Source organism: Solea solea, chromosome 11, assembly GCF_958295425.1.
Source record: "Solea solea chromosome 11, fSolSol10.1, whole genome shotgun sequence".
NCBI lineage: Eukaryota > Metazoa > Chordata > Actinopteri > Pleuronectiformes > Soleidae > Solea > Solea solea.
In genome coordinates this window covers 18744418-18769023 of record NC_081144.1, presented here as the reverse complement: position 1 = coordinate 18769023, position 24606 = coordinate 18744418, and the positions used below count along the sequence as shown (strand labels likewise).

The 24606-nt window shown below is 37.7% G+C and overlaps 2 protein-coding genes across 3 annotated transcripts; both read left to right on the top strand.

The window, feature by feature from the left end:
• The first annotated feature begins 2628 nt into the window (after positions 1–2628).
• LOC131468140 (transcription factor 7-like) lies at positions 2629–8489 on the top strand. Of its 2 annotated transcripts, none has more exons than XM_058642073.1 (8): positions 2629–2784; positions 4218–4622; positions 4901–4966; positions 6108–6166; positions 6571–6651; positions 7079–7256; positions 7924–8031; positions 8164–8489. In XM_058642073.1, the coding sequence occupies exons 2-8, from the start codon at positions 4302–4304 to the stop codon at positions 8236–8238; spliced, it is 888 nt and encodes a 295-aa protein (XP_058498056.1). In that variant the 5' UTR covers positions 2629–2784; positions 4218–4301; the 3' UTR covers positions 8239–8489. The 2 variants fall into 2 exon arrangements, with proteins under 2 accessions (XP_058498056.1, XP_058498058.1); XM_058642075.1 differs by lacking the exon at positions 2629–2784 and adding an exon at positions 2810–3683.
• Positions 8490–8959: 470 nt separating this feature from the next.
• LOC131468497 (uncharacterized) lies at positions 8960–23327 on the top strand. Its single transcript, XM_058642817.1, has 9 exons — positions 8960–9136; positions 10165–10261; positions 11826–12000; positions 12735–12880; positions 13892–14068; positions 14369–14485; positions 14588–14674; positions 17177–17324; positions 22880–23327. Exons 1-9 carry the CDS (start codon positions 9123–9125, stop codon positions 22897–22899), a joined length of 981 nt encoding a protein of 326 aa, XP_058498800.1. The 5' UTR covers positions 8960–9122; the 3' UTR covers positions 22900–23327.
• The last annotated feature ends 1279 nt before the right edge of the window (positions 23328–24606 follow it).

The window sequence follows — 24606 nt, the reverse complement described above, 5'->3', positions numbered from 1 at the left end:
TTATTCCAGTTATCATTCTGCATACAGCAGAATTATGAATTATTAAAATTGAAAAGGTTGGAGATTCACACTGTTACTTTTTTAACTGTGTTCTTAATTATAAAACAACAAAATAAAGATGCATACCATATTTACATATATACAATATTACCGCTGTCTGAGAGATTACAGACATCTCTACATAACAACTGAGAAAACCCTAGTTTTCTCTCACCTCCAACACATCACTGTATATTTATTGTGTCTACAACGAAGACAACAAAATCACACCAATTAATTCCACTTCCACTTATTCCAGCATCTGTCCTGTCAACAGGAAGGACGTGTTTGCTTTAGCTCCAATTTGCCTCTTCCTCCATTTCCAGCCCCCTCTTCATAGCTGGTGTCTGATAAATCCCCTGCAAGTCAGCAAGACTTTCAAAGCTCACTCATGCAGGACAGATCTCCCAGAAATGTAAATGTCAGTCTAGGCCTCCTCACCTGATGCCATTCAGTACTTGAACTTTGTGCCCTGGTGGCATATTCAAATTTGTGCGTCACATCCCAGGTAACCTCAAGTCTTTTATGGTGCAGCGGTTCGCTACATGTGAAAAGCACATCTTGATGGCTGCAGTTAATAATCCTGAAGAGCTAGAGTTTGAGGTGTTGGAGCAGCATGGACGCACAGGTCTCTCTTTCCCGTTGCTGGCTGATGACGCTGGACTTCCAGCTTGAACTTGCAGAGAGCAGGGTCAACCAGAGAGATTTTTACATTACATTATTACATGTCATTTAGCAGACGCTTTTATCCAAAGCGACTTACAATAATTGCATTTAAACATTTGGGTACAAATAAGAGCTAGAGGTGAGTGAGCTTCAAGTAAGCCAAACTATGAAGTGCTAGTCATAAGTGCGATATATAATTTTTTTTTTTGTTTTGTTTTTTCACAGCTGAAGCCCATGCTGGAGATCATCAACGCCTCAGCTGTGTTCATATCATTGTAGTCCCCACTGAGACCTTTGACACTCCTGTATGGGGCATATTACTTGCATTAGTGGTGTACAACAACACATATTTTCTTTTCAACATTCTTGACCCAAACTTGACCCAACAGCCAGACTGTTGAGTGAGGGAGACAGTGAGGTCAGGGAACTGCGTATGATTACGCTGTGCAGAGTTCCAATTCGTGTTGTTACACATGTAATTGTACAATTTTGATGATCCCATATGTGATCTGGTCAGTCAGTCAGTCATCATCTACCGCTTTTATCCTCTGCCAGAGGGTCGCGGGGGGTGCTGTGCCAATCTCAGCTACATCGGGCGATAGGTGGGGTACACCCTGGACAGTTCGCCAGTCCATCGCAGGGCCACACACAGATAGAGACAAACAACCATTCACTCTCACACTCACTCCTATGGTCAATTTAGAATGTTCAATTTACCTAATCCCCACATTGCATGTTTTTGGACTGTGGGAGGAAGCCGGAGAACCCGGAAAGAACCCACGCACACACGGGGAGAACATGCAAACTCCATGCAGAAAGGCCCTTGTTCCAACCGTGGCTCGAACCCGGGTCTTCTCGCTGCAAGGCGAGAGTGCTAACCACTACAACACCGTGTGGCCCTATGTGATCTGGTATTCATTATAATTTTTTCATTTGGAATTCAGATAATAAGTTTATAGAATTTTTTTTTTTTTTAACCCAATCATTTATTAAAAAACTAAATTAAAACTAGGACTGCGCGCAGATGTGAATGGGCCCTCGCATCCCCCCTCAAGTCAGGGGTCACACTGACCTCACTGTCTCCCTCACTCAGCAGTCTTCACTTTTATTTGTTAATCCCCTCAAAAGTTATTGCAAAGCCACGGAATAGTCTGTTGTGTCACAAATGAAGATTAGTCAATGTATGCCGAAGTTATAGGCCTACATTGAAGTTATAGCCGATGGTTGCCAAGGCCATGCCCTTTTGCATCCACAAAACCTTTTGCCAATTTTTTGCCTTTGATGTGTCTAGTTCAGCCTTTCTCAAAGTGTGGTGGTCCGCGAGCGACCCCTAGTGGTCCGCAAGGTGACAAGCAAGAGACACATCATGTTTTAAATTTTAAAATGTTAGTGTTTTAATTTCAGTGTTTCTCAAACTGCCTGCAACATATGTGTGTTGTTTTCAATGTATTAAAAAATATTTGTTTTGTGGCATTGTCTGACTTGAGAAATACAGTGGGTTTTTTTTTGGGTTAAGTGGTCTTTAGTCAGAAAAAGTTTGAGAAAAACTGGTCTAGTCCAACGTGTTTTTTTATGTTGGTATGACAAATGTGCTCAGACCAATTCACAATGTAGCAAAATGGACGTCAAAATGTAAAATGGCCAACTTCCTATTGAGTTGAGGCCATGGTCACTGTTTTGTTTGTCTTGGTCCATAACATCTTCCAACCAAGTTTCGCGAAATTCGGTGGAACTCAATTTTGCCTCTGTTTTCACCTTAGGGGGTGCCATAGAGCCCTTGAGCAACTCTAGGGTCTATGCCAATATCGCATTACCGCCCTAATAATATTTCACTACTTATTCCACCAAGTATTGAGTTCTTGTCTAAATACTGAGGAGGAATTAGAATTACGTCACTGCACTGCTGTGACAGCAGGTGGCTTTGTGTCGTAGGCCTCTTGTAGAATGACGCAGGTATAAATTCGCGTTAGTTAACGGTCCCTGCAGTGAAGTCCTCACACAACCGAGAATCAGAGGGTATCAACGAACAGCCACCAAGAAATCAACAGAGCGCGAAAGGAGACGACTTCTACGCAGCAAGTATGTTTTAATGCTTTTAAATGAATAAATCAACGATTTTAAATCACAGCGTACACCCTCGACAAAAACACACAACTCTTTGGACCGTTAGTTGAAAATATAAGTGCATTTTACCTCCGAATTAGCTCATGAAGATAAAGAAATGCAGTAATTGCCTGATGTTTTACTACATTTGCAATCATGGCCCCTAAACAAGTATTAGACAGCGGCACACAGTAAAAGTCATTTTGAGAAATATGATGCTTGTTTGGAAACTCAGTTGCATAATTTCAACGGTCCAGTTTGTAACATTTAGGAGGATTTATTTTGTAAAAAATTAAACATATTATGTATAGTTTGTGCGCGAATTGGTTTCCGTTACTTTAGTGTTGAATTTTCAGACTTAATGCATAGTTTAACATTATATTTTCAAGAAAAAACCTCGTCTGCGGGTAAAGGAGAGGCGGAGGCGGGCATATTGTAATAGTTATTTATTAATATTGTTATTATTATTATGATTTATGTTTTTTTTTTAGCTAACTGCTCCCACGGTGAGTAAACTATTTTGTCCAGTTACTTTACAGGCTTGTCGAGGACATCTACGCTCGAATTGGTTTCCGTTGCCATAGTGTTGAATTTTCAGACTTAATGCATAGTTTTACATTAGATTGTTTTTACATTACAGGCTTGTCGAGTATGTCTGTGTAGGTGTACAACGTTTGTAAAATTCCTCAATTTCCATGGAATTGTGTTTGCCTTTAATCTGTTTTGCGCTGATCAAAGGCAGCAACATTCAAACAGTATATTATATATATCCAGAAGGAACTTCTCAAGCGAACCTTGTTAATGCGACAAAACATAGACTTTATAGCAATTACGAGTTGAACCGTTAGCCCGAGGAAGCTTTGCTGAGCATACACGTACGTATGAATTGAGTTAAATGTGGGTTTATATATCCTTATCCTTCTTATAAGAAGGTTTTGTGCAATTTTCCTCAACATGGTTAATCAAAAGGCTCAGAAAAGTCATAGCACATTTTTCCCTGTTAAACCACACATTGTGATGTATGATTTTAAAAGATGCCATCCTTTGCAGCGCTTCAAAGCAGGCACCAAAGGCAAACCTCGTTTATGAAAATATTTATCAGCAAAATTACTAACATTTAAAATGACTTTAGTGATGACAATAATATTGGATCATATATACTTAATTACATCAGCATAGCTCTATTTAAATGCTGCATGCATGCTGAGGTACTACTACTACATATTGTTGAGGAGCAACCTATAATTTAATATTAAACAATCCATCATATTTTACAAGCTGGTCATATGTTGAACTCTTTATCTGTATCACATAAAGATCTTTATGTGTCAGGTAAATGTAGTGTTTTGTCAGTGATGCTTTTCTCTATGAATGTATCTTTAAAAGCCATCTTCCCACCCATGTCACAGGATTCCAGACAATAAGATCAGGAGAAGATCAGCAATCAGCTCAGGAAAGACGATAGGGACAGAGCAGCAAATACCTGCCACATCATGGATCTCAGTACAGTCTTTCAGTGCCTTATTGACCAGATGGATCCAGAGGACATGCTGCACACAGCCAATGAAGTCCTCAGTGAAATGTTGGGACCCAAACCTCCGTCTGCTGTCCCTGCAGGAGAGAATTATGAATTTGACACTACTACTCAGCCAGTGGAAGACTTTAATGGAGTTTATGACGCCTACCTTCCTCTGGAGGCAGCTCCACTTGGCTTTCAGCATCCTACAGCTGCAGCAACACTAAATGTTGAGCTGCCTGCTCCCAGCAGCTATTACCTAAACCCTGTATCAGATGACCTGTACAGCCAGGGCCAGGTAAGATAAAAGTGTAGGGTACAGATAGAGTCATATCAACATATATTAATGACTCTAATGCTAGAAGCTTTAGGTCAACTCGAGCACACCAAAATATTGATTTTATCCCTTTGTATTTTCAGGAGTTGAATTTAATTATGCGAGCTGTTGGGTTAGGGTTAGGGTTATTTGTGAAACAACTGACTTTTCATACATGAATTGATGAATCCAGTGGTCTTTTTGAAAACAATGTTGTTGGGTGTGTATCATGGCTGATTTCTCTTTCTTTTTCTTCACAGTACTTTCCATATCAGTGGCCTGAATATGATGCTTCCACAGCAGCCATCGGAGCTCTTCCACACCTGGTAAGACCCTGTTTACACATCATATATACATATGATATGTAATATATACATCACACATGCAGATACATTCTTGTACAGCATTGTTAGTAAGGACACCTGTAGACAATGCGTTCCCTAGCCCCTTACCCTAACCTCAACCAACAACTAAATGCTCTTAACCCTAATACCAAGTCAACAATAAAATACCCCTTTAAATTAATTATTATTATTAATTGTGAGAACCAGCCAAAATGTCTTCACAAAGATAGGTTTGAATCAGAATTTGTCCCCTCAGCCTACTACAGACACATACATACACATAGAAAAAGCAACTTCACTGCTTGGTGTCAAAGGTGTTGTAGTAGACAGCATCAGCAGCATCACTGTAATATCACTGATAGCAAATCTACCATTAAAAACTGTCAAATTGTTTGACCAATAGTTTGTATCCACAATGTTATTCTGCATCATAGTTTCATGGGACAGGCTGAGTGGACCGTATGCACAGCAGCCATTTTGACAGGTCACAGTAGGAAAATCACACAAGTGAATATATAAGTATTGAAAGCTTAGTTCCAGTTTGCTTCCTCAGGTTCAGGGTTCATGCTGGTTCATTAATGTGATCAGTGACACCTGTGTTTTCTGTGTTTTTACTGCAAAAGTGCTTATAAACGGCTGCTGCACAAGTTCAATTTTAAATGAATTATAAGTTGCTAATAAATTCAGCAAACAAGCAAAATGGACAAGATTTACTTTTGGTGAAGTGACTGGATGTGAGACAGGCTTCACATTCAGACAGTCAGTCATCTGTGTTTCATTTGTAACAGAAACATCCACCACTGAAGGTTAGAAAAGACATAATTTGTCTACATTATTGTATATATAAATATAAATATTTCCATTTGAGGTCATATTCCTGGTGGGAATAATATTGGGAGTGATTAAATGTTGCACTAATGAGGCTCCTGATGAATCGTTAATACTGTGAGGTGATCTTCACATGAAAACATGCTTCACACCCTGATGTGTAATGGTTGTTGACCTGTGAGTCTCTGCATCTCACTCACACAGCAGAGAGAAAGGAAACACGGACACCTAGTGGACAGATGACACAGATGATGCAGTTTGTCTAATCACCTGTTTTGTGTGGTTGTGTTTTCAGAATCTGCCGGTGGAGATGCCACAAGGTTTGGAACAGAACCTTGAGCCTGTTGTGTTGTTGTAAGTAATGCACACACAACTGTGTATATCTGTTATCCACATAGACACTATGGGACGTATTCCTCCAGCTCTCCTTAGTACACTATTGTGGAAGTAAAAATATATTCAATAGCCACCAGGGGGCAACTCCAGTGGTTGTAAAAAGAAGTCTGTTTACTTTTCAGTTAATTTGTGAAGCCTTTAAACATTTTCTTGAGGAGTTAATGTTCTTGAAAGATCTTCAATAGAATGTGATGTCAAATTGGTATATTATGTTGTATATTATGTTATTATGTTGTATGGAAATTTAAAGGCGTCAACTTTAAACTTCCAGTTGCAAAACATCAACATGATTGTGGCCAAATTGCGATTTTGGTTGCCTCTTGGTCTAATGTGAGTGTCTTATTCCCTTGATGTATGCACAGAGGGATGGTGTATGGGAACCCAGGAGTAACGTCATTCCCACCCATTGGACCTGCTTCTCCACAGTTCTCCTCCCCACCACAGTAAGTCAGCTTTATCGGCTCCTAATCTGCAGCTCACTGATAATGACCGGTGATCCAATCACATTTAGGTCATTTTTACACCTAATAGTCCGCTGGACTTGGTACGATTGAGGACTCGGTTTAATTGGGGGTTGCAACATTCAGCCGCTCCGAGTTTGCTTTCACACTTTCGCACTTTAGTGAAATGAACCGAACCTAACGTATTACCCTCCCCGCTGCATCAAGAATTACTGAAGGAGAAGACAAGACAACAGATGAGCAAGAAAACTTAAATCCTATCGTTTTATGTGAACATACGACACATACGCTGCAACAATGGGCATATTGGGCATACAATGGGCATATTGTTTTAAAACTAAAACATGTCTTTCAAGTTGTACCCAGCAGTAACTCATGACTTATGTGCGGTTGTTGTTTTTTCTCATAGAAAAAGAGAGCGCAACTACCACCAGTATAAACGCCAGCCCTGTGCCAAGAACAAACAGCCCTACGTGAAGAAGCCTCCGAATGCTTTTATGCTGTTTCTGAAGGAGCAGAGGCCAAATGTCACCAGGGACCTTGAATGCAGAGATAATGCTCTTGTAAACAAAGTCCTTGGCCAGAGGGTGAGTGTCTTCGGCTACATCTATACTACCAAGTTTTATTTTTAAAAGCAGATATTCTGCTTCAGATATGCCTGTCGTCCAAGTTTACATTTACATTTTCTACATGTTTGTAAACTTAAATCAGCTGTGAACAAAGACCTTCAGTTCGTGTCTCACCTCATCGTGGGTCTGATAAAAAAGAAATCCTTTTTCTTTTCACCATTGTTTCTTGTTTGTAATACTCTCTGAAACTCACCAAACGCCTGCAGAGGGGAGAATCAACTTCCTGATCACAGATGGCCAGTTTAGTTGAATGGTCACATGATGCATGTTTGTACTCGTCTGTAAGTAGTTTGTAGTTTTTATCTGAAAACACTGTTTTTTTTAAAAAGAAAACCCACTGTGACAAAGACTTCATCACCATTTGGAAAAAGACTTTTCTTCAGACATGCACTAAGCAGTGTCAAAGTCAGCACTTGTGTTCTTCACCTCTTCACATTATTTTTTTGTTCTACCCTTAAAAACTTCTAAAGCAGAATGACCTGAGAAGAAATCCAAACGTAAAAAGAGGATTCCCAAATATTTATATGTCACAAGTACACCATGTGAACCTAAATGTGTTATTCTTGTATGTGTGCGCAACTCACTGTGTAGGATACAGTTGTCGCTGTGTGTTGTGTGTCCACAGTGGAAGGCAATGTCAAACAGACAACAGGCCAAATACTTCAAGGAGGCAGAAGGTCTGAGGAAACTTCATGCCGAGAAATATCCATGGTGGTCACCCCGAGACAATTACGTATGTTACACGATGCTTACATGCAACTCACATGTGTTTGCATCATTACAGCAGATGATGCAATGCAGCCACTGCAGATAGATTTAATCAGCTGACATCAGATGTGAAGTTTGTGTTTGTGTTTTTGTTCAGGGCCAAAAGAGAAAAAGAATCAGGAGGAGGTGTCCCACCATGTCCAATGATGACGACGAGGACTGGGAACCGTGATTTTGAACAGTTAACACATTTTCATTATGGATTTGTTTTGTGTATGAAAAGTAAAAAAAAAAAAAAATCACTGGTTTGGTTTGTACGTATCAATGTCAACCTTTAAGTCATGTCTTTACTCATGTTGTCCAAACATCAGTGAAGGGAGATGCAGCAACTCCTCACTTTTTAAAAACTGAAACTATGAAATGCTTTTTTTATGCTTGTAAGATTTTGTATTTTGCCAGTAAATGTGTTCATTGTCATTTAAACTGTGAATTATTTGGTGATTAAATGTATGTCTGTTATGCATGTGTATAAGCAGAAACATGGAGATATTTAAATAGCCAACCAGGTTTGAAAACTCCAGAGAAAAAATAATATACAGTAAGATTAAAATCAGAATTTGCTTTATTAGCAATAAACGGAAAAGTCTTTAATGAATGTTCACAAATACCGGAAAGTGGTAAGCAAAAGCAAAGCAGATCCACTTTCACTTTTCTATTCAAGTGTGGATAAACCACATAAAAACAAAATGGTTTCTTCCTCCAGTGGAACTGTGGACTCAGCATTCCCAAATAATTCATATTTAGGTACTGACACAATTTGACTCAAAGCAAGCAGGACAATATCTACCTGATCTTGTGATATCCACCTTTGTCCTGTGGGGGGCAGCAGTGCTTGTCCTGTGGGGGGCAGCAGTGCTTCCTCTCCAAGTTAAAACAAGAGCGTAGCAGTAGAAGAAGAGAAGCACTGAAGAAGCAGAAGAAGACGCTCACTCTCTGTTCCTGTTTACATGCAGTATGTTGTCATAATGATACTGTCGAGAAGTGAGTGAACTCAATGAAAGAGGAGGAGGTCGTTGGGATGTGAGCTCCTGCTCCCACAGTCAAGTCCATACGGAAATGGACGAGATCAGGTCAGCACCTCCATTTTTCCACACTTGTTTATAAGAGTGTTTTTTAATTGTTCTCTTTTTAAAGGGTCGTTCAAGTCCGTTTTAACTCATTTATCAAACAACAGCTGTTTTGGATGTTAAAATCAACGCACACACACACACACACACACACACGCTGGTTTTGCTATCTTTGTTGGACACTCAGAACACTAACCCTGAACCCTCACCAACTGAATACCTAACCTAAACCTAACACTAACACAAACCCTAAAACCAGGTATTAATTCTCAGAAAGCCTGTTAAAGTTGTCTGGACCAGCCAAAATGTCCTCACACACTGTATTGTGTGTGTGTGTGTGTGTGTGTGTGTGTGTGTGTGTGTGTGTGTGTTGTGTTGGGTTTGTCATGCCTATTTTTATTGACTTGTAAGTGAATGAGTTGCTTCTTACAGGTGCTATAGGGACTTGATGTCTTTATTTACTACAAAATGATAAAGTTTGACTCACATTGTTTCAGATGTTGTGGAGAGGAGATTTAATGATATGGGTTTTTCTAAGCCAATGCCAAGCTTTATAACTTTCATTTCAACTTTGTCCAATCACCTTTTGGATTTAAGTCAAAGTTTAAGTGATGTAGCAGCATTTATGTAGTTTCACCTATGATAGGCTATAGTCTGCTCATAAATGAAATTACAGTCAGATGATGCTGATTATTTAAAAACACCTGAATTTGTGTGTCATCTCTGGCTCACTCACACTTTCTGCTTTTTCAGTCATTCATACATTCATACATTCAACCACAGCAAAAGTCTTCATTTAACTAAACCCAAGTATGCAGTCAAACACCTGGAGAACATGCAAACTACACAGAAAGACCAGAATCTTCTTGCTGTGCAGCACCAGTGCTACCCTTCTTTGGTAGCAACTCATTCTGAAAGTTGATCCAGTGTTATTTTCTCTATGTCTGATTATATTCATCTCTTGATCTCTGAGTCCATCGTGTGTCACATTAAAGAAACGTCAGTGTTTAATTTCTTTCACTTTACCACAGTCCTTTGTTGGCCAACCAACCCCAAGAGACGCCGGACCTTCTGTCTCCAAACCTGAGGCCGAGACACCAGGAACTTATCCCAACACCATGTGGACCAGTGAGATGCTCTTCCCTTTATACTAGTGACGGAAGAAACTGAGCTAAAATTTTAGTGTCAAGCTCAGGGTCACTGTTATTTGCACAAAGTTACTGTTATGATAAAGCACAGTGAAAAAAGTGTGAGCGAAAAGTTTGATTCTCCATAAAATTCTAATTGATTAATACTGCTCCAGGGGGGAATCTCCACTGCTGAACTGATGAACTTAAATATAGTCGGTAAATCATATATTGTAGCATAAACTTGGCTGAAACAATAGAATATTAATGCTATTGCACAATTACAGGCACATTATTACACACACTATAACTGCAGGGCTATTGAGGCCACGCCCCCAACGGTATTTTGATTGCGTAATTTTGCATGTGCGTCATCTCAGTTATTTATTTATTTATTTATTTATTTATTTATTTCGGTCATGACATTTGGATCACTCATCAGACAACAGTGCAGTTCACACAATATACATAACCGAAAGGGAAAGCGGGAGAAGCAAAGCTTAACTAGTCCCGCCCCCATTATCATCATACATTTAATTTCCTCTTTTTTTTTTTTTTTTTTTTTTTTAAATGACATTTTGACAAGGAAAACATGTTTCAGCATCCGGTAGCACTCAGAGATATAGTCTAGCTCTAGACAGTCAACTCAGGTTTCATTTGCTTCCCCTGCCGTTTCCCACAGTGTCTACAGATTTCTGTCCCTGACCTTTGTCATACTTTTCTTCTGTGTCATTCTGTATCGATTAATAGTTATCATTCATTCCCAGAAATTCCAATCATTTCCATAGAAAGTGTCCAATTTGGAATACGTCCAATATTTCCAAACGAAATTTTCCTAGAGAGTTTATGGAAAATTACCATAAATGTCCTGGGTATTTTCTTCCTGTTTGCAACCCTATAACCCAGGGATGTCAATTTTTTGTTTTTTGATAAAGATTCCCGAGGGTCAAAGGTCCCTTGACCCCCGGGTTACTTAAAAATACACTGTTTCATAAAACAGTCACAATTATCATTTTGGAATGGCAATGTAACCAAATCTAAGCCAAGCAGGAGTCAACAAATGAAAAAAATCTGCCTTCCTTTCACATCTGGAGTCTTATATCATGACATGAACAACTCCTTACCAGCGGCATTCATGGGGCTGACACATGACCTGCTATAACCAGTTAAAGCTTAACCCTAACCTCCAGTCCAGTCCAGGTTTTGGTCTCCATTTTTGGTCATTGTTTATGCCAGAAAAGTCAAAAGAGTACAAGTACACACATGTGTACACACACATGCGCTGTTCATCTGTCTTTTACTTGTCCAGATTCATCCAGGAAGATTAACACAGACACACAGTCACATAGCTGTTAAGTGAGTGCTTGATTCTCAATGTCACTTGATAACATAAGGCTAAAATCATGACCATGATAAAAAATATGATTGTGAACTCCTACTGAACATCCAGGTCTACGTCTAGCAGTAGAATCCAGACTTTTCATGTGCACCTCTTGGTGAAGCTGTTTTAGTTTCCCCCACAGGTTTAACACAGGCCTTTTTTTATCGTCATTGACGTCTTGCAGATAAAGCCCTGGTCAGAGCTGTCATGCCTGGTGAAGCTCTACTTCTGCTTCACCATCGCGTCTCTGCTGGCGCTGCTGGGCCTCACGCTGACCAGCATCTACAAGCAGCGCATGCACACAGACGAGTCTGAAGAGGACAACTTCACCGTGTCTCTCATCCAGTTGGTGGGAATACGTGAGTTCCTTCACTTGCAGCAGGGCCACAGGATTACACACGTTTCCTTGTGATGAAAACTGTGATGAAATGATCACAGTGTAGCCACATGCAACGGACACTTCTGGTGATTCATGACTCAACTGCCTCATTTTCTACAAACATGAAGTAACTATCAGATAAAGACTAACGTTTCTGGACACATCTATTTTACTTCTATAGTTAAACCTATAGCTATCGCTATGATTTAAAGATTATTTTGTAGATTCATCATTTGGTCTATAAAATGTTTCCAAAATAATAAAAGCGGCAGTACTTTAGTTCACAAAACAAGTTCCTAGTGTACTTGTAACTGTTCACATGTGAAAATGCCGTAAACCATTGTCTGTATCAAGTCACATGACAGTTATGTGTATCCCAGCACACGTGGACAAGAAACATTATCATCAGGTTTAATCATAATTTGAAATGTACCCTCTTTGGCTGCAAAAGAAACATAAAGGAGAAGGGTTTAGATAAATATAATGGTGTTAAGATCTTGTGTAACTCAGACAAAGTTCCTGTGCTGCATAAAGGAAGTGATTCATAACCTGTCATAACGCAAGGAAGCAACAACTTGCTTGCTGAACTTGCATCTCTTTCAACACATGTATGGGGTTAGTATAGTTGGTTATTATAGCTGGTTGTTATTACGGCTGGTAGATTGAAATGATGAAAATGAACACATGATGATTGTGTGCGTCTGTCCCCTGCAGTGTTCTGCATCTACTACATCAGCCGTGGCGTCCTGCAGGAGAACAGACAGGAGCTGGTAGTTTTTGTGCTCACTGTGTCAGTCGTCATGATTCGATCAGTGGTCAACTTTGTCGTGCTGGGGTCAAAGAGCAAGCAGGAGCTGCTGGTAGGTCGCCCTCTCCTGGACAGTTGTTGAAAAAGTATTTACAGTCTTTTTTTTTTAGACAATGAGTAAAAAAAACAAAACTTAGTAATTCTTTGATTTGTGGGCAAAACAATCAACATTTTTCAACATTACTTGATATGTTAAGGACCAAACAAATAAATGATTAATAGAGAAAATAATAGACAAATGAATCACCCAAACCCTAGTTACAGTCCTAAACCTTCTACTAAGTTTTAAGATAAAAAAACAACACTTAGTCATGTTTTGGCCTGATGAATTCTTCCTTTATAGCAGGGTTTCTCCACCCTCCACTGGCTGCCCTGCATGTTTTAGATGTTTCCCTGCTCCAACACACCTGATTCACATGTCCGCTCGTCATTGAGCTCTGCAGAAGCCTGATAACAAGCCATTCATTTCGAAGGAAACTTATAAAACATGCAGGGCAATGACTCTCAGGGACCAGGATTGAGGAAACTCTGCTTTAAAAAGACTGTATCATTCGGTTATTGGTCCTCAAAGGTTGTGATGTGAACTTTGAACAGCAGCAGAAAACCACACCCAACACTTTTATGTCCATATAAACACGTTTGTACACTGAGATCACCTTATTTTGCTTTTCTTTTTTAGTTTTGTGTTTGATTCTGAATTGTTCACTTAAAGGGTTAGGGTTATATGTTGTATGTATCCTATCTGTAATGTAAAGAAAAGGTACAGTACAGTGATGTCTGTGTGTTTTAGAGAATGTGAAGCAAAATTCTTCCATCCTGTTACAATCATTTCCACCACATGGTGTCACTATTGGATGGCGGGAGGGAGGGAAAGATATTTGGATGGATGAAGGAATGGATGGATGATGGAAATCATTTTTGGATGGATGGATGGAAACATATTTGGATGGTTTGTTGGTTGTTTGGATGGATGGATGGAAATATATATGGATGGTTGGTTGGTTGGTTGGATGTTTGGTTGGATGTCCTGAGTCAGCAGCAGTGATGTGTCTTTGTGCTGCAGGTGCGTTTCGCTTGCATCATGTGTCTGGGCGTGGTGCTCGTGTTCTGCACAATGCTGCTCATCCTGAGGCCCAACATGATGGCATTCCGTGTGGGCGGTGCCTTGGAGAGGCTTCAGGAGCAGTACTTCTTACTCAACCTGTGTTTCTCCATGGTGACCTTTGACCTGCAGGCACAGGTACGTGTGCATTCCTTTTTGTCTTTTGTTCCTTTGTTTTGTTTTGTTTTATCAGATGTCAAATGGAGTTTGTTTCTTTTCTTTTTGACACCAAGTGCTTTTCACTTCTGGTCCTAACTATTCACTTAGAGGGTTAGGTTAGGGTTCTGTGCAACAAAGTTCACTTTGTATGTATTTAGAAGGAGGATAAAATTGAGGAATTGAATCTTTTGCAAATATTTGTTTAAAATATTTGGGCCACATAAAAGCCGCTGTGTGTCAGCTGAACCGCTGACTGACCCCGTTAATAATGTGTTTCAGTTGTGTCTGTGTATCCTGATCATGACATCAGATTCAACCATGTCTGCTAACAACTCCATCATCCTGGGTGTGGGAGTCGTCTGGGCCTGTCTTACTGCTGCTGTAGGCGTCACCGCAGTGAGTTCTCCACCGTTGCCCTAAATATTATGTAGGAAGAATAGTTAACAGCTCAGGGTACAAGTAGCAACAGGCCAAAAACAGGCTGTTGTTGTTTTTCAGGTCTTGAAGGAAGCCAAGGTCCTGGTTTGGGTCTTCATGGTGCAGAACCTCCCTCAAGTAGCCTTCTTTGTGTATCTAATGTATACGGTGAGTGCAGAATATGATTTTTCTTCAGTGTGTGAGGACCGTGACAGTGTAGTGTCTACGATGAGAGGTTTTCAGGACCTTGTCCCCCCCCATGCTGTGCACAGCTCTGCCCTCATCAGTGACATCACAGGATCTACACACGCGCGCCTTTATGTATTTATTTACTAAGTGTACCTAATGAAGTTTTCACAAGATGACGGTTACTCTGTTTAGATTATCTGTTCTGCACCAATTCATGATGGTCGGAATTCCTCGCTGTTCTCACGAGAGTCTAGTGTTCATGTCTAGTGTCTAGAGTTTGTTTTTTTATTGTTAACCAAGAACAATGGCAGATGATCCACTGTGGTGAAGAAGTAGAGGAAGAACAAGATTAAAAGTGTTTCAAAGTTATATTCACTTACTCCTTGCTGTACTTGTGTCCTGGAGGAACAACATAACAACAGGACACCAATTAAAATGGACTATATGTTAAAGATAATCAAAATATATAAGGGAAAAGTGTGAAACATAAGTCCAGCTTTCAGTTATTTTAATATAGACTCAATATATTAAAAATAAATAGATCATCACTAACATCTTCTGCTGTCTTTTATCTACTAAATATTTTCATCATTTATTGTTTGATGATTTAGCAATACAGACGGACATATGAATAATGATCTGGGCTCTGTGTTTTCTACTCAGAGTAAACAGTTGATGATTGTTGAGTATGAACAGAAGAACTGTGTCTTCAATTATTAAAAGAAAACAATCCAATGTTCAGGTGAATGGCACAGACATATAAATACATAGGCGCCTCATTCGCTGTCTTGCAGTGGAGACTGGGTTAAAAACAAAAATGATAAAACTCAAACGTTTACATTCAACGGATTAGGATGAGTCATTTTATATTAAATGATTTACAGTGTATTCATTACTAATAATGGCACAATCACAATCATTTTATTCTACACAATAACATGTTGCCAGTACTTGTGCTATCCTTATACTAAATAAATAATAATAATTACTTAAGCATTAAACACTAAATTATGACATGTTTCAGTGAATAACAGACACTAGAAGATGTTGCTGATGTTCACAACATGTATTTATTTGAATATTTAGTCCATATTGAAACAAACTAAAAACTTCTTACACATTTGCCAATGTCCAGCAATGATTTAAACGTCAAGCACACAGTCCATTTTATTTCATGTCCTGTGATTACCAGACAACTGTTCCTCACAACGTCGGTGAATATGACTTCACCTTAGTGACAGTTTTTAAACACACACACACACAAAAAAAGAAAATCTCACAGGAACAAGAGAAAATCTCCAGAACATCCAGAAAATCACTGTTGCGGATCCGAAGGAGAACTGTGACAATGCCAAACATGAACAAGGAGATGTTAACAGTTGGGCGTCCTCTTCTGTTCTGCCTGTGAATTCCAGAGTTCTGGTATATCTAAGGTTTTGGAGAAAAGTGGGGAGGGGAGAGACGTCAGGTCAAGATGTTTGCCGGCTTCCTCTGCTGATGCGTAGAGCTGACCTTGGGGAGGACTGCGTAGTTGTGTTATCGGTCCTCTGCTGCTAACTTGTTAGGTTTGGTTCAACAAAGATATAATGAGGAACACTCTGTAGACAAAGGATGGGTGCCAGGATTACACCGAGGCCTTTGTGATTTGCCACTTTCAGTTGGTCTATACTGAGTTGTTAGGTTTGTGCTAAGGAATGTAAGTTGCTAATTTAACCCTTTGAACACAGAGTATTTTGGCTGCTTTTTTCCATCACTATGTTAAACATACAATATATACAGAGGTTATAAGAATGTGCAATATAGTGTGTCTTATATCCTTTTCAGCACCACCTAGACAATCTGATGAAAAAAAAGGATTAATTTTCACCAACTAGATAAACACACCTGAGCATAAAGTACTCAAAATGTTTAAAATCGGATTGAATTTGTGAAATTTGGAAATACGCTGCAGTCCAAAGTTCACTTGGCTCGTTTTTAGGAACAAAAAGAAAAGAAAAAAGCTCAATTTGGTGATTTCTGCACAATTATTGCTACTTTATATCACTACTAAAAATATGTCCATGAATGAATCAACAACAAATAAGAAGCCAAAAACTTGATGATCGCTTATTCTTTCAGCTTCTTCCTTCAGGTATCATCTGCCTCCATCTTGTCCTCTCCCTTGTCCTCCTTTCATGAACCATTATACCGTTATTCTCCATCTCTAATTCAGCCTGAACATTAAGCCCAGATACCTGCCTTTATCATGTGATCATTGTTTGGTACAGAACCTCAGAACTCTTCTGAATTCTGTTACTTTTCCACACACTGGAAGGCAGCAGAAGCAGCATTTTTATAAACTCCACTTCACCTCAGATGAACTCCCATTCCTGTGTGTGTTTTGCATTAATTATGGGTGACTTACAGAGAAATAATTTCACTCTGAGTACATTGTGCTTGGCTGAATGTCTGCAGTAGAACAACTCTGTGTTTTAATTACAGGTGATAACGCATTGGTTTAAGGACAGCATCTACACACTGGAGGCAGCTGCTGTCACCGGTGCTTTGATTTCACTGGTGATTAAAGTGGTTTTACTCTGGGGCCTCATCAGACTTGTGCACAGCTTCGGTCAAGGCCTGAGGGAGAGAAGTGAGTTGACGTCACCACTTTTTCTTTTCTTTCTTTTTTTGTCTTTTTTTGTTTCTGTCTTTCAAAAGTAGTGTTGAAAAGCGTAGAAAATTTCCACAAACTATTCTATGGGCACTTTGGTTTGGGAATTTTTACTTCACCCTGAGTGAAGTATTGTTTTTGGTGGCTGTGTGTGCGTGTGTGTGTATGGCCAAGAGTTTTGAGTATGTCGTCCAAATTTTGATAAAATAGTCATAGGTTAGTATGTTGTCCAAATTTTACAAAAAAGTCATACTATAGCATGTTGTCCAAATTTTGACAAAATAGTCATAGGTTAGTGTGTCGTCTAAAATGTGACAAAAAAGTCATACTTTAGTATGTCCTCAAAAATGTGACAAAAAAGTCATAGGTTAGTATGTCGTCCAAAATGTGACAAAAAGTCTTAGGTCAGTATGTCGTCGAAAATGTGACAAAAGTCATATTTTAGTATGTCGTCCGAAATGTGACAAAAAAGTCATACTTTAGTATGTTGTCCGAAATTTGACAAAAAAGTCATATTATAGCATGTCGTCCAAATTTTTACAAATAAGTCATAGGTTAGTATGTCGTCCAAAATGTGACAAAAAAGTCATACTGTAGTATGTTGTCCAAATTTTGACAAAAAAATCATAGGTTAGTATGTCGTCTAAAATGTGACAAAAAAGTCATAGGTTAGTATGTCCTCAAATGTGACAAAAAAGTCATACTTTAGTATGTCGCCGAAATTGTGACAAAAAAGGCATAGGTTAGTATGTCGTCTAAAATGTGACAAAAAGTTATACTTAGTATGTCGTCCAAAATGTGACAAAAAAGTCATACTATAGTATGTCGTCCAAATTTTGACAAAAAAGTCATACTATAGTATGTCGTCCAAATTTTGACAAAAAAGTCATAGGTTAGTATGTCGTCAAAATTGTGACAAAAAAGCCATACTTTAGTATGTCGTCCAAAATGTAACAAAAAAAGTGTTAGGTCAGTATGTCGTCGAAATTGTGACAAAAAAGTCATAGGTTAGTATGTCGTCTAAAATGTGACAAAAAAGTCATACTCTAGTATGTCGTCCAAATTTTGACCAAAAAGTTATACTTAGTATGTCGTCCAAAATGTGACAAAAAAGTCATAGGTTAGTATGTCGTCGAAATTGTGACAAAAAAGTCCTAGGTTAGTATGTCATCGAAATTGTGACAAAAAAGTCATACTATAGTATGTCGTCCAATTTTGACAAAAATGTCATATTATAGCATGTCGTCCAAATTTTTCCAAAAAAGTCATAGGTTAGTATGTCGTCCAAAATGTGACAGAAAAGTCATACTATAGTATGTCGTCCAATTTTGACAAAAATGTCATATTATAGCATGTCGTCCAAATTTTGACAAAAAAGTCATAGGTTAGTATGTCATCTAAAATGTGACAAAAAAGTTATAGGTTAGTATGTCCTCAAAAATGTGACAAAAAAGTCATAGGTTAGTATGTCGTCCAAAATGTAACAAAAAAGTCATAGGTTATTATGTCCTCAAAAATGTGACAAAAAAGTCATAGGTTAGTATGTCGTCCAAAATGTAACAAAAAAGTCATAGGTTAGTATGTCGTTTAAAATGTGACAAAAAAGTCATAGGATAGTATGTCGTCCAAAATGTGAGAAAAAGTCATAGGTTAGTATGTCGTTTAAAATGTGACAAAAAAGTCATAGGTTAGTATGTCGTCCAAAATGTGACAAAAAAGTCATACTTTAGTATGTCGTCCAAAATGTGACAAAAAAGTCATAGGTTAGTAAGTCGTCGAAATTGTGACAAAAAAGCCATACTTTAGTATGTCGTCCAAATTTTGACAAAAAAGTCATAGGTTAGTATGTCGTCGAAATTGTGACAAAAAAGCCATACTTTAGTATGTCGTCCAAAATGTAACAAAAAAGTGTTAGGTCAGTATGTCGTCGAAATTGTGACAAAAAAGTCATACTATAGTATGTCGTCCAAAATCTGACAAAAAGTCATACTCTAGTATGTTGTCCAAATTTTGACCAAGAAGTCATAGGTTAGTAAGTCGTCGAAATTGTGACAAAAAAGCCATACTTTAGTATGTCGTCCAAATTTTGACCAAAAAGTCATAGGTTAGTATGTCGTCGAAATTGTGACAAAAAAGCCATACTTTAGTATGTCGTCCAAAATGTGACAAAAAAGTCATACTTTAGTATGTCGTCCAAATTTTGACAAAAAAGTCATAGGTTAGTATGTCGTCTAAAATGTGACAAAAAAGTCATACTCTAGTATGTCGTCCAAATTTTGACCAAAAAGTTATACTTAGTATGTCGTCCAAAATGTGACAAAAAAGTCATAGGTTAGTATGTCGTCCAAAATGTGACAGAAAAGTCATACTATAGTATGTCGTCCAATTTTGACAAAAATGTCATATTATAGCATGTCGTCCAAATTTTGACAAAAAAGTCATAGGTTAGTATGTCATCTAAAATGTGACAAAAAAGTTATAGGTTAGTATGTCCTCAAAAATGTGACAAAAAAGTCATAGGTTAGTATGTCGTCCAAAATGTAACAAAAAAGTCATAGGTTATTATGTCCTCAAAAATGTGACAAAAAAGTCATAGGTTAGTATGTCGTCCAAAATGTAACAAAAAAGTCATAGGTTAGTATGTCGTTTAAAATGTGACAAAAAAGTCATAGGTTAGTATGTCGTCCAAAATGTGACAAAAAAGTCATACTTTAGTATGTCGTCCAAAATGTGACAAAAAAGTCATAGGTTAGTAAGTCGTCCAAAATGTGACAAAAAAGTCATAGGTTAGTAAGTCGTCGAAATTGTGACAAAAAAGCCATACTTTAGTATGTCGTCCAAATTTTGACAAAAAAGTCATAGGTTAGTATGTCGTCGAAATTGTGACAAAAAAGCCATACTTTAGTATGTCGTCCAAAATGTAACAAAAAAGTGTTAGGTCAGTATGTCGTCGAAATTGTGACAAAAAAGTCATACTATAGTATGTCGTCCAAAATCTGACAAAAAGTCATACTCTAGTATGTTGTCCAAATTTTGACCAAAAAGTCATAGGTTAGTAAGTCGTCGAAATTGTGACAAAAAAGCCATACTTTAGTATGTCGTCCAAATTTTGACCAAAAAGTCATAGGTTAGTATGTCGTCGAAATTGTGACAAAAAAGCCATACTTTAGTATGTCGTCCAAAATGTGACAAAAAAGTCATACTTTAGTATGTCGTCGAAATTGTGACAAAAAAGTCATAGGTTAGTATGTTGTCGAAATTGTGACAAAAGTCATACGATAGTATGTTGTCCGAAATTTGACAAAAAAGTCATATTATAGCATGTCGTCCAAATTTTGACCAAAAAGTCATACTATAGTATGTCGTCCAAATTTTGACAAAAATGTCATATTATAGCACGTCGTCCAAATTTTTACAAAAAAGTCATAGGTTAGTATGTCGTCCAAATTTTGACCACATAGTCATAGGTTAGTATGTCGTGTAAAATGTGACAAAAAACGTATACTTTAGTATGTCGTCCAAAATGTGACAAAAAAGTCATAGGTTAGTATGTCTTCCAAAATCTGACAAAAAGTCATACTATAGTATGTCGTTCAAATTTTTGACAAAAAAGTCATAGGTTAGTATGTCGTGTAAAATGTGACAAAAAAGTCATATTTTAGTATGTCGTCCAAATTTTGACCACATAGTCATAGGTTAGTATGTCGTGTAAAATGTGACAAAAAACGTATACTTTAGTATGTCGTCCAAAATCTGACAAAAAAGTCATACTATAGTATGTGTTCCCAAATTTAACAATAAGGTCATAGTATAGCATGTCGTCCAAAATGTGACAAAAAAGTCATAGGTTAGTATGTCGTCCAAAATCTGACAAAAAGTCATACTATAGTATGTCGTCCAAAATTTGACAAAGAAGTCATAGGTTAGTATGTCGTCCAAAATCTGACAAAAAAGTCATACTATAGTATGTTGTCCAAATTTGGACAAAAAAGTCATACTATAGTATGTCGTCCAAATTTGGACAAAAAAGTCATAGGTTAGTATGTCGTCCAAAATGTGACAAAAAAGTCATACTATATAGTATGTTGCCCAAAATTTGACAAAAAAGTCATAGGTTAGTATGTCGTCGAAATTGTGATAAAAAAGTCATAGGTTAGTATGTCGTGTAAAATGTGACAAAAAACGTATACTTTAGTATGTCGTCCAAAATGTGACAAAAAAGTCATAGGTTAGTATGTCGTCCAAAATCTGACAAAAAGTCATACTATAGTATGTCGTTCAAATTTTTGACAAAAAAGTCATATTTTAGTATGTCGTCCAAATTTTGACCACATAGTCATAGGTATGTATGTCGTCGAAATTGTGATAAAAAAGTCATAGGTTAGTATGTCGTGTAAAATGTGACAAAAAAACGTATACTTTAGTATGTCGTCCAAAATGTGACCAAAAAGTCATAGGTTAGTATGTCGTCCAAAATCTGACAAAAAAGTCATACTATAGTATGTGTTCCCAAATTTAACAAAAAGGTCATAGTATAGCATGTTGTCCAAAATGTGACAAAAAAGTCATAGTATAGCATGTCGTCCAAAATGTGACAAAAAAGTCATAGTATATATAGCATGTCGTCCAAAATGTGACAAAAAAGTCATAGGTTAGTATGTCGTCCAAAATCTGACAAAAAGTCATAGTATAGTATGTCGTCCAAAATTTGACAAAGAAGTCATAGGTTAGTATGTCGACCAATATCTGACAAAAAAGTCATACTATAGTATGTTGTCCAAATTTGGACAAAAAAGTCATACTATAGTATGTCGTCCAAAATGTGACAAAAAAGTCATAGTATAGCATGTCGTCCAAAATCTGACAAAAAGTCATAGTATAGTATGTCGTCCAAAATTTGACAAAGAAGTCATAGGTTAGTATGTCGACCAAAATCTGACAAAAAAGTCATACTATAGTATGTTGTCCAAATTTGGACAAAAAAGTCATACTATAGTATGTCGTCCAAAATGTGACAAAAAAGTCATACTATATAGTATGTTGCCCAAAATTTGACAAAAAAGTCATAGGTTAGTATGTCGTCGAAATTGTGATTACTTTAGTATGGAGTGGGAGTGAAGTATTGGTTTTAGTGGCTCTGTCTGTCTGTGTTTCCAATGGGGTGAAGCCTGCCATCTCCGATTGCCTTGTTCCTCTTGTGGTCAACAGTAAATTAGCTTTTTGGGCTACATGGCATGTGATGAACGAATGGACAGTTCATGTAGGGGGCGTGGCCTCAACTGCCCTGCAGTAAGTGTGTTCTATGTTGAGGAATAGCATTAATATTCAACTGTATTTGCATCAAACCTGATTGATTGAGCCTATTCTACAGTATGTTCGTTCCCAGCTTGTTTTGAAAATTCCCAGAATTTTTCAACATGATGACAAAACAAGCACCACACAGAGTTAAAGATCCACCTTAACTACTTACAGTAACAAGAAATCCAGCTGAATATCATTTTTGTTGTAAATTTGACTCTTCTTTTTCTCCACAGTGTTTGCATCAAGCAAGTGATAAAATGCCCTGGTGGTGAAGAACAACACTGCACACTGAGGGTCTGACATCAAACATCAGCTCACGGTTTTGATGGCAGATAATCCAGATATTCTTTTAGATCTAGAGTCTTTTTTTGCACTGAATGAGCATTAGACTGAATTTAATTTAACTAACATATCTGTTTTCTTACTGTGCCTGTTGTATGTGAAGTGCCACAAAACACTTTCCTATCAAACTACATGAAATACCTTCTTGTAGTTTGGACTATTTAAATGTGATTGTTGGTCATACTTCTCTATGAGTAGATGCCAAAGTTAATTTTTAATTTAAATTGCAAAACCTTAACTTAACTCTAAACACTGGAAACAATTTTAATCTTTTTTTTTTGTACTAAACGTTCTGCTGCACCTTAATCAACTCTTTTAAATACATGTTTTTTTTTTTTTTTTTTTTTTTTTTAAATAAAACATTTAAAACAAGAATGCGCTTTTGATTTGCTGCTGGTGTCAAAAGACACAGCCAACATGAACCCGAGGACCGTTATTCACAAATAAAACACTCGCTCACACGGACAGATACCAATTTTCTCTCAGTTTATTAAAGTGCTCCGGAAAGAAAAATAACAGGATTCATATTAGAAACTTTAACATACTTAGTGATACAAAATGTCAAGCGTTAAGAGACTCAGAATTACAAAAGTGAAAAGCACTTTGAGAGAAGAGTTGAAGGTTCTTCATAGAAAAGAGAAAGCAGAACCATCTGTTGGCAGCGTCTTCGTTGAAACATCTGTAAACTAGACCTTTTGAATAGCTTTGGCTTGATTTGAATAATCCAGCACTGACCTATCACTAACCACTGGAAAATCGAGTTCTGGGATCAAAACTGGTAAAAAAAAAAAACAACTGAGGATGTTATTCGTATAAAAAAAAAAAAAAAAAAGGTCCCAATATTTTTCTATAGCAATGATAGATTGTAAACTGGTTAATAAACATCACTCGTATGTACAAACTCAGAGTTAAAGGAATGAGAGCCTTTCACAGCTCGGTTGGTCCTGTTTGCGATTGTCATCCATTCACCCCCCCGACACAATGTGTTAAACTAATTCACGATACACTCATGTATATGTATGTATTTCCACTTCTATGTGAACAGATATGTAAGACAGGCCTTCTCCAAGGTCGAAGCGTAGACACGGATCGATTCATCCACACTCACAGACACGGGTCAATAAAAAGTACACAACATAGACAGCTATGTTTTTAAAAAAAAGACGCCGAGGACACTCTTTGCCTGGAATGGACATTTCATCAGATGCATTCACGAGACCATGACTGAAGGACAGACGTACAAGAGAAGAGACGACACTTGTCAAACAATCACAGCTGCAGCCGTTTTCAGCCAGAAACTTTGTAGTGAGAAAAAAAAAAACCCACAAAAATCTGTGATTTAAAAACTACCATGATGTAAACCTCGAAAAATAACATCTCTATACATTAATGATACCAGTGTTTAAGGCACAGTCTGTACAGTCGGGCCACTTTTGGCAAATGTCATTCACTGACTGCGTCAAACTGGATTTTCCTGATTCGATGGACACAATTTAGGAAGGTTTTTACGTTTAGTTTTTTTCAGAAATGTCCATAAAAAGTGAAACCCTTCCTTCACCATGACTCAGAGAAGTCACTTTTGTTGACGATAGTGGTAAATGTGTCCCACAGATTGAGA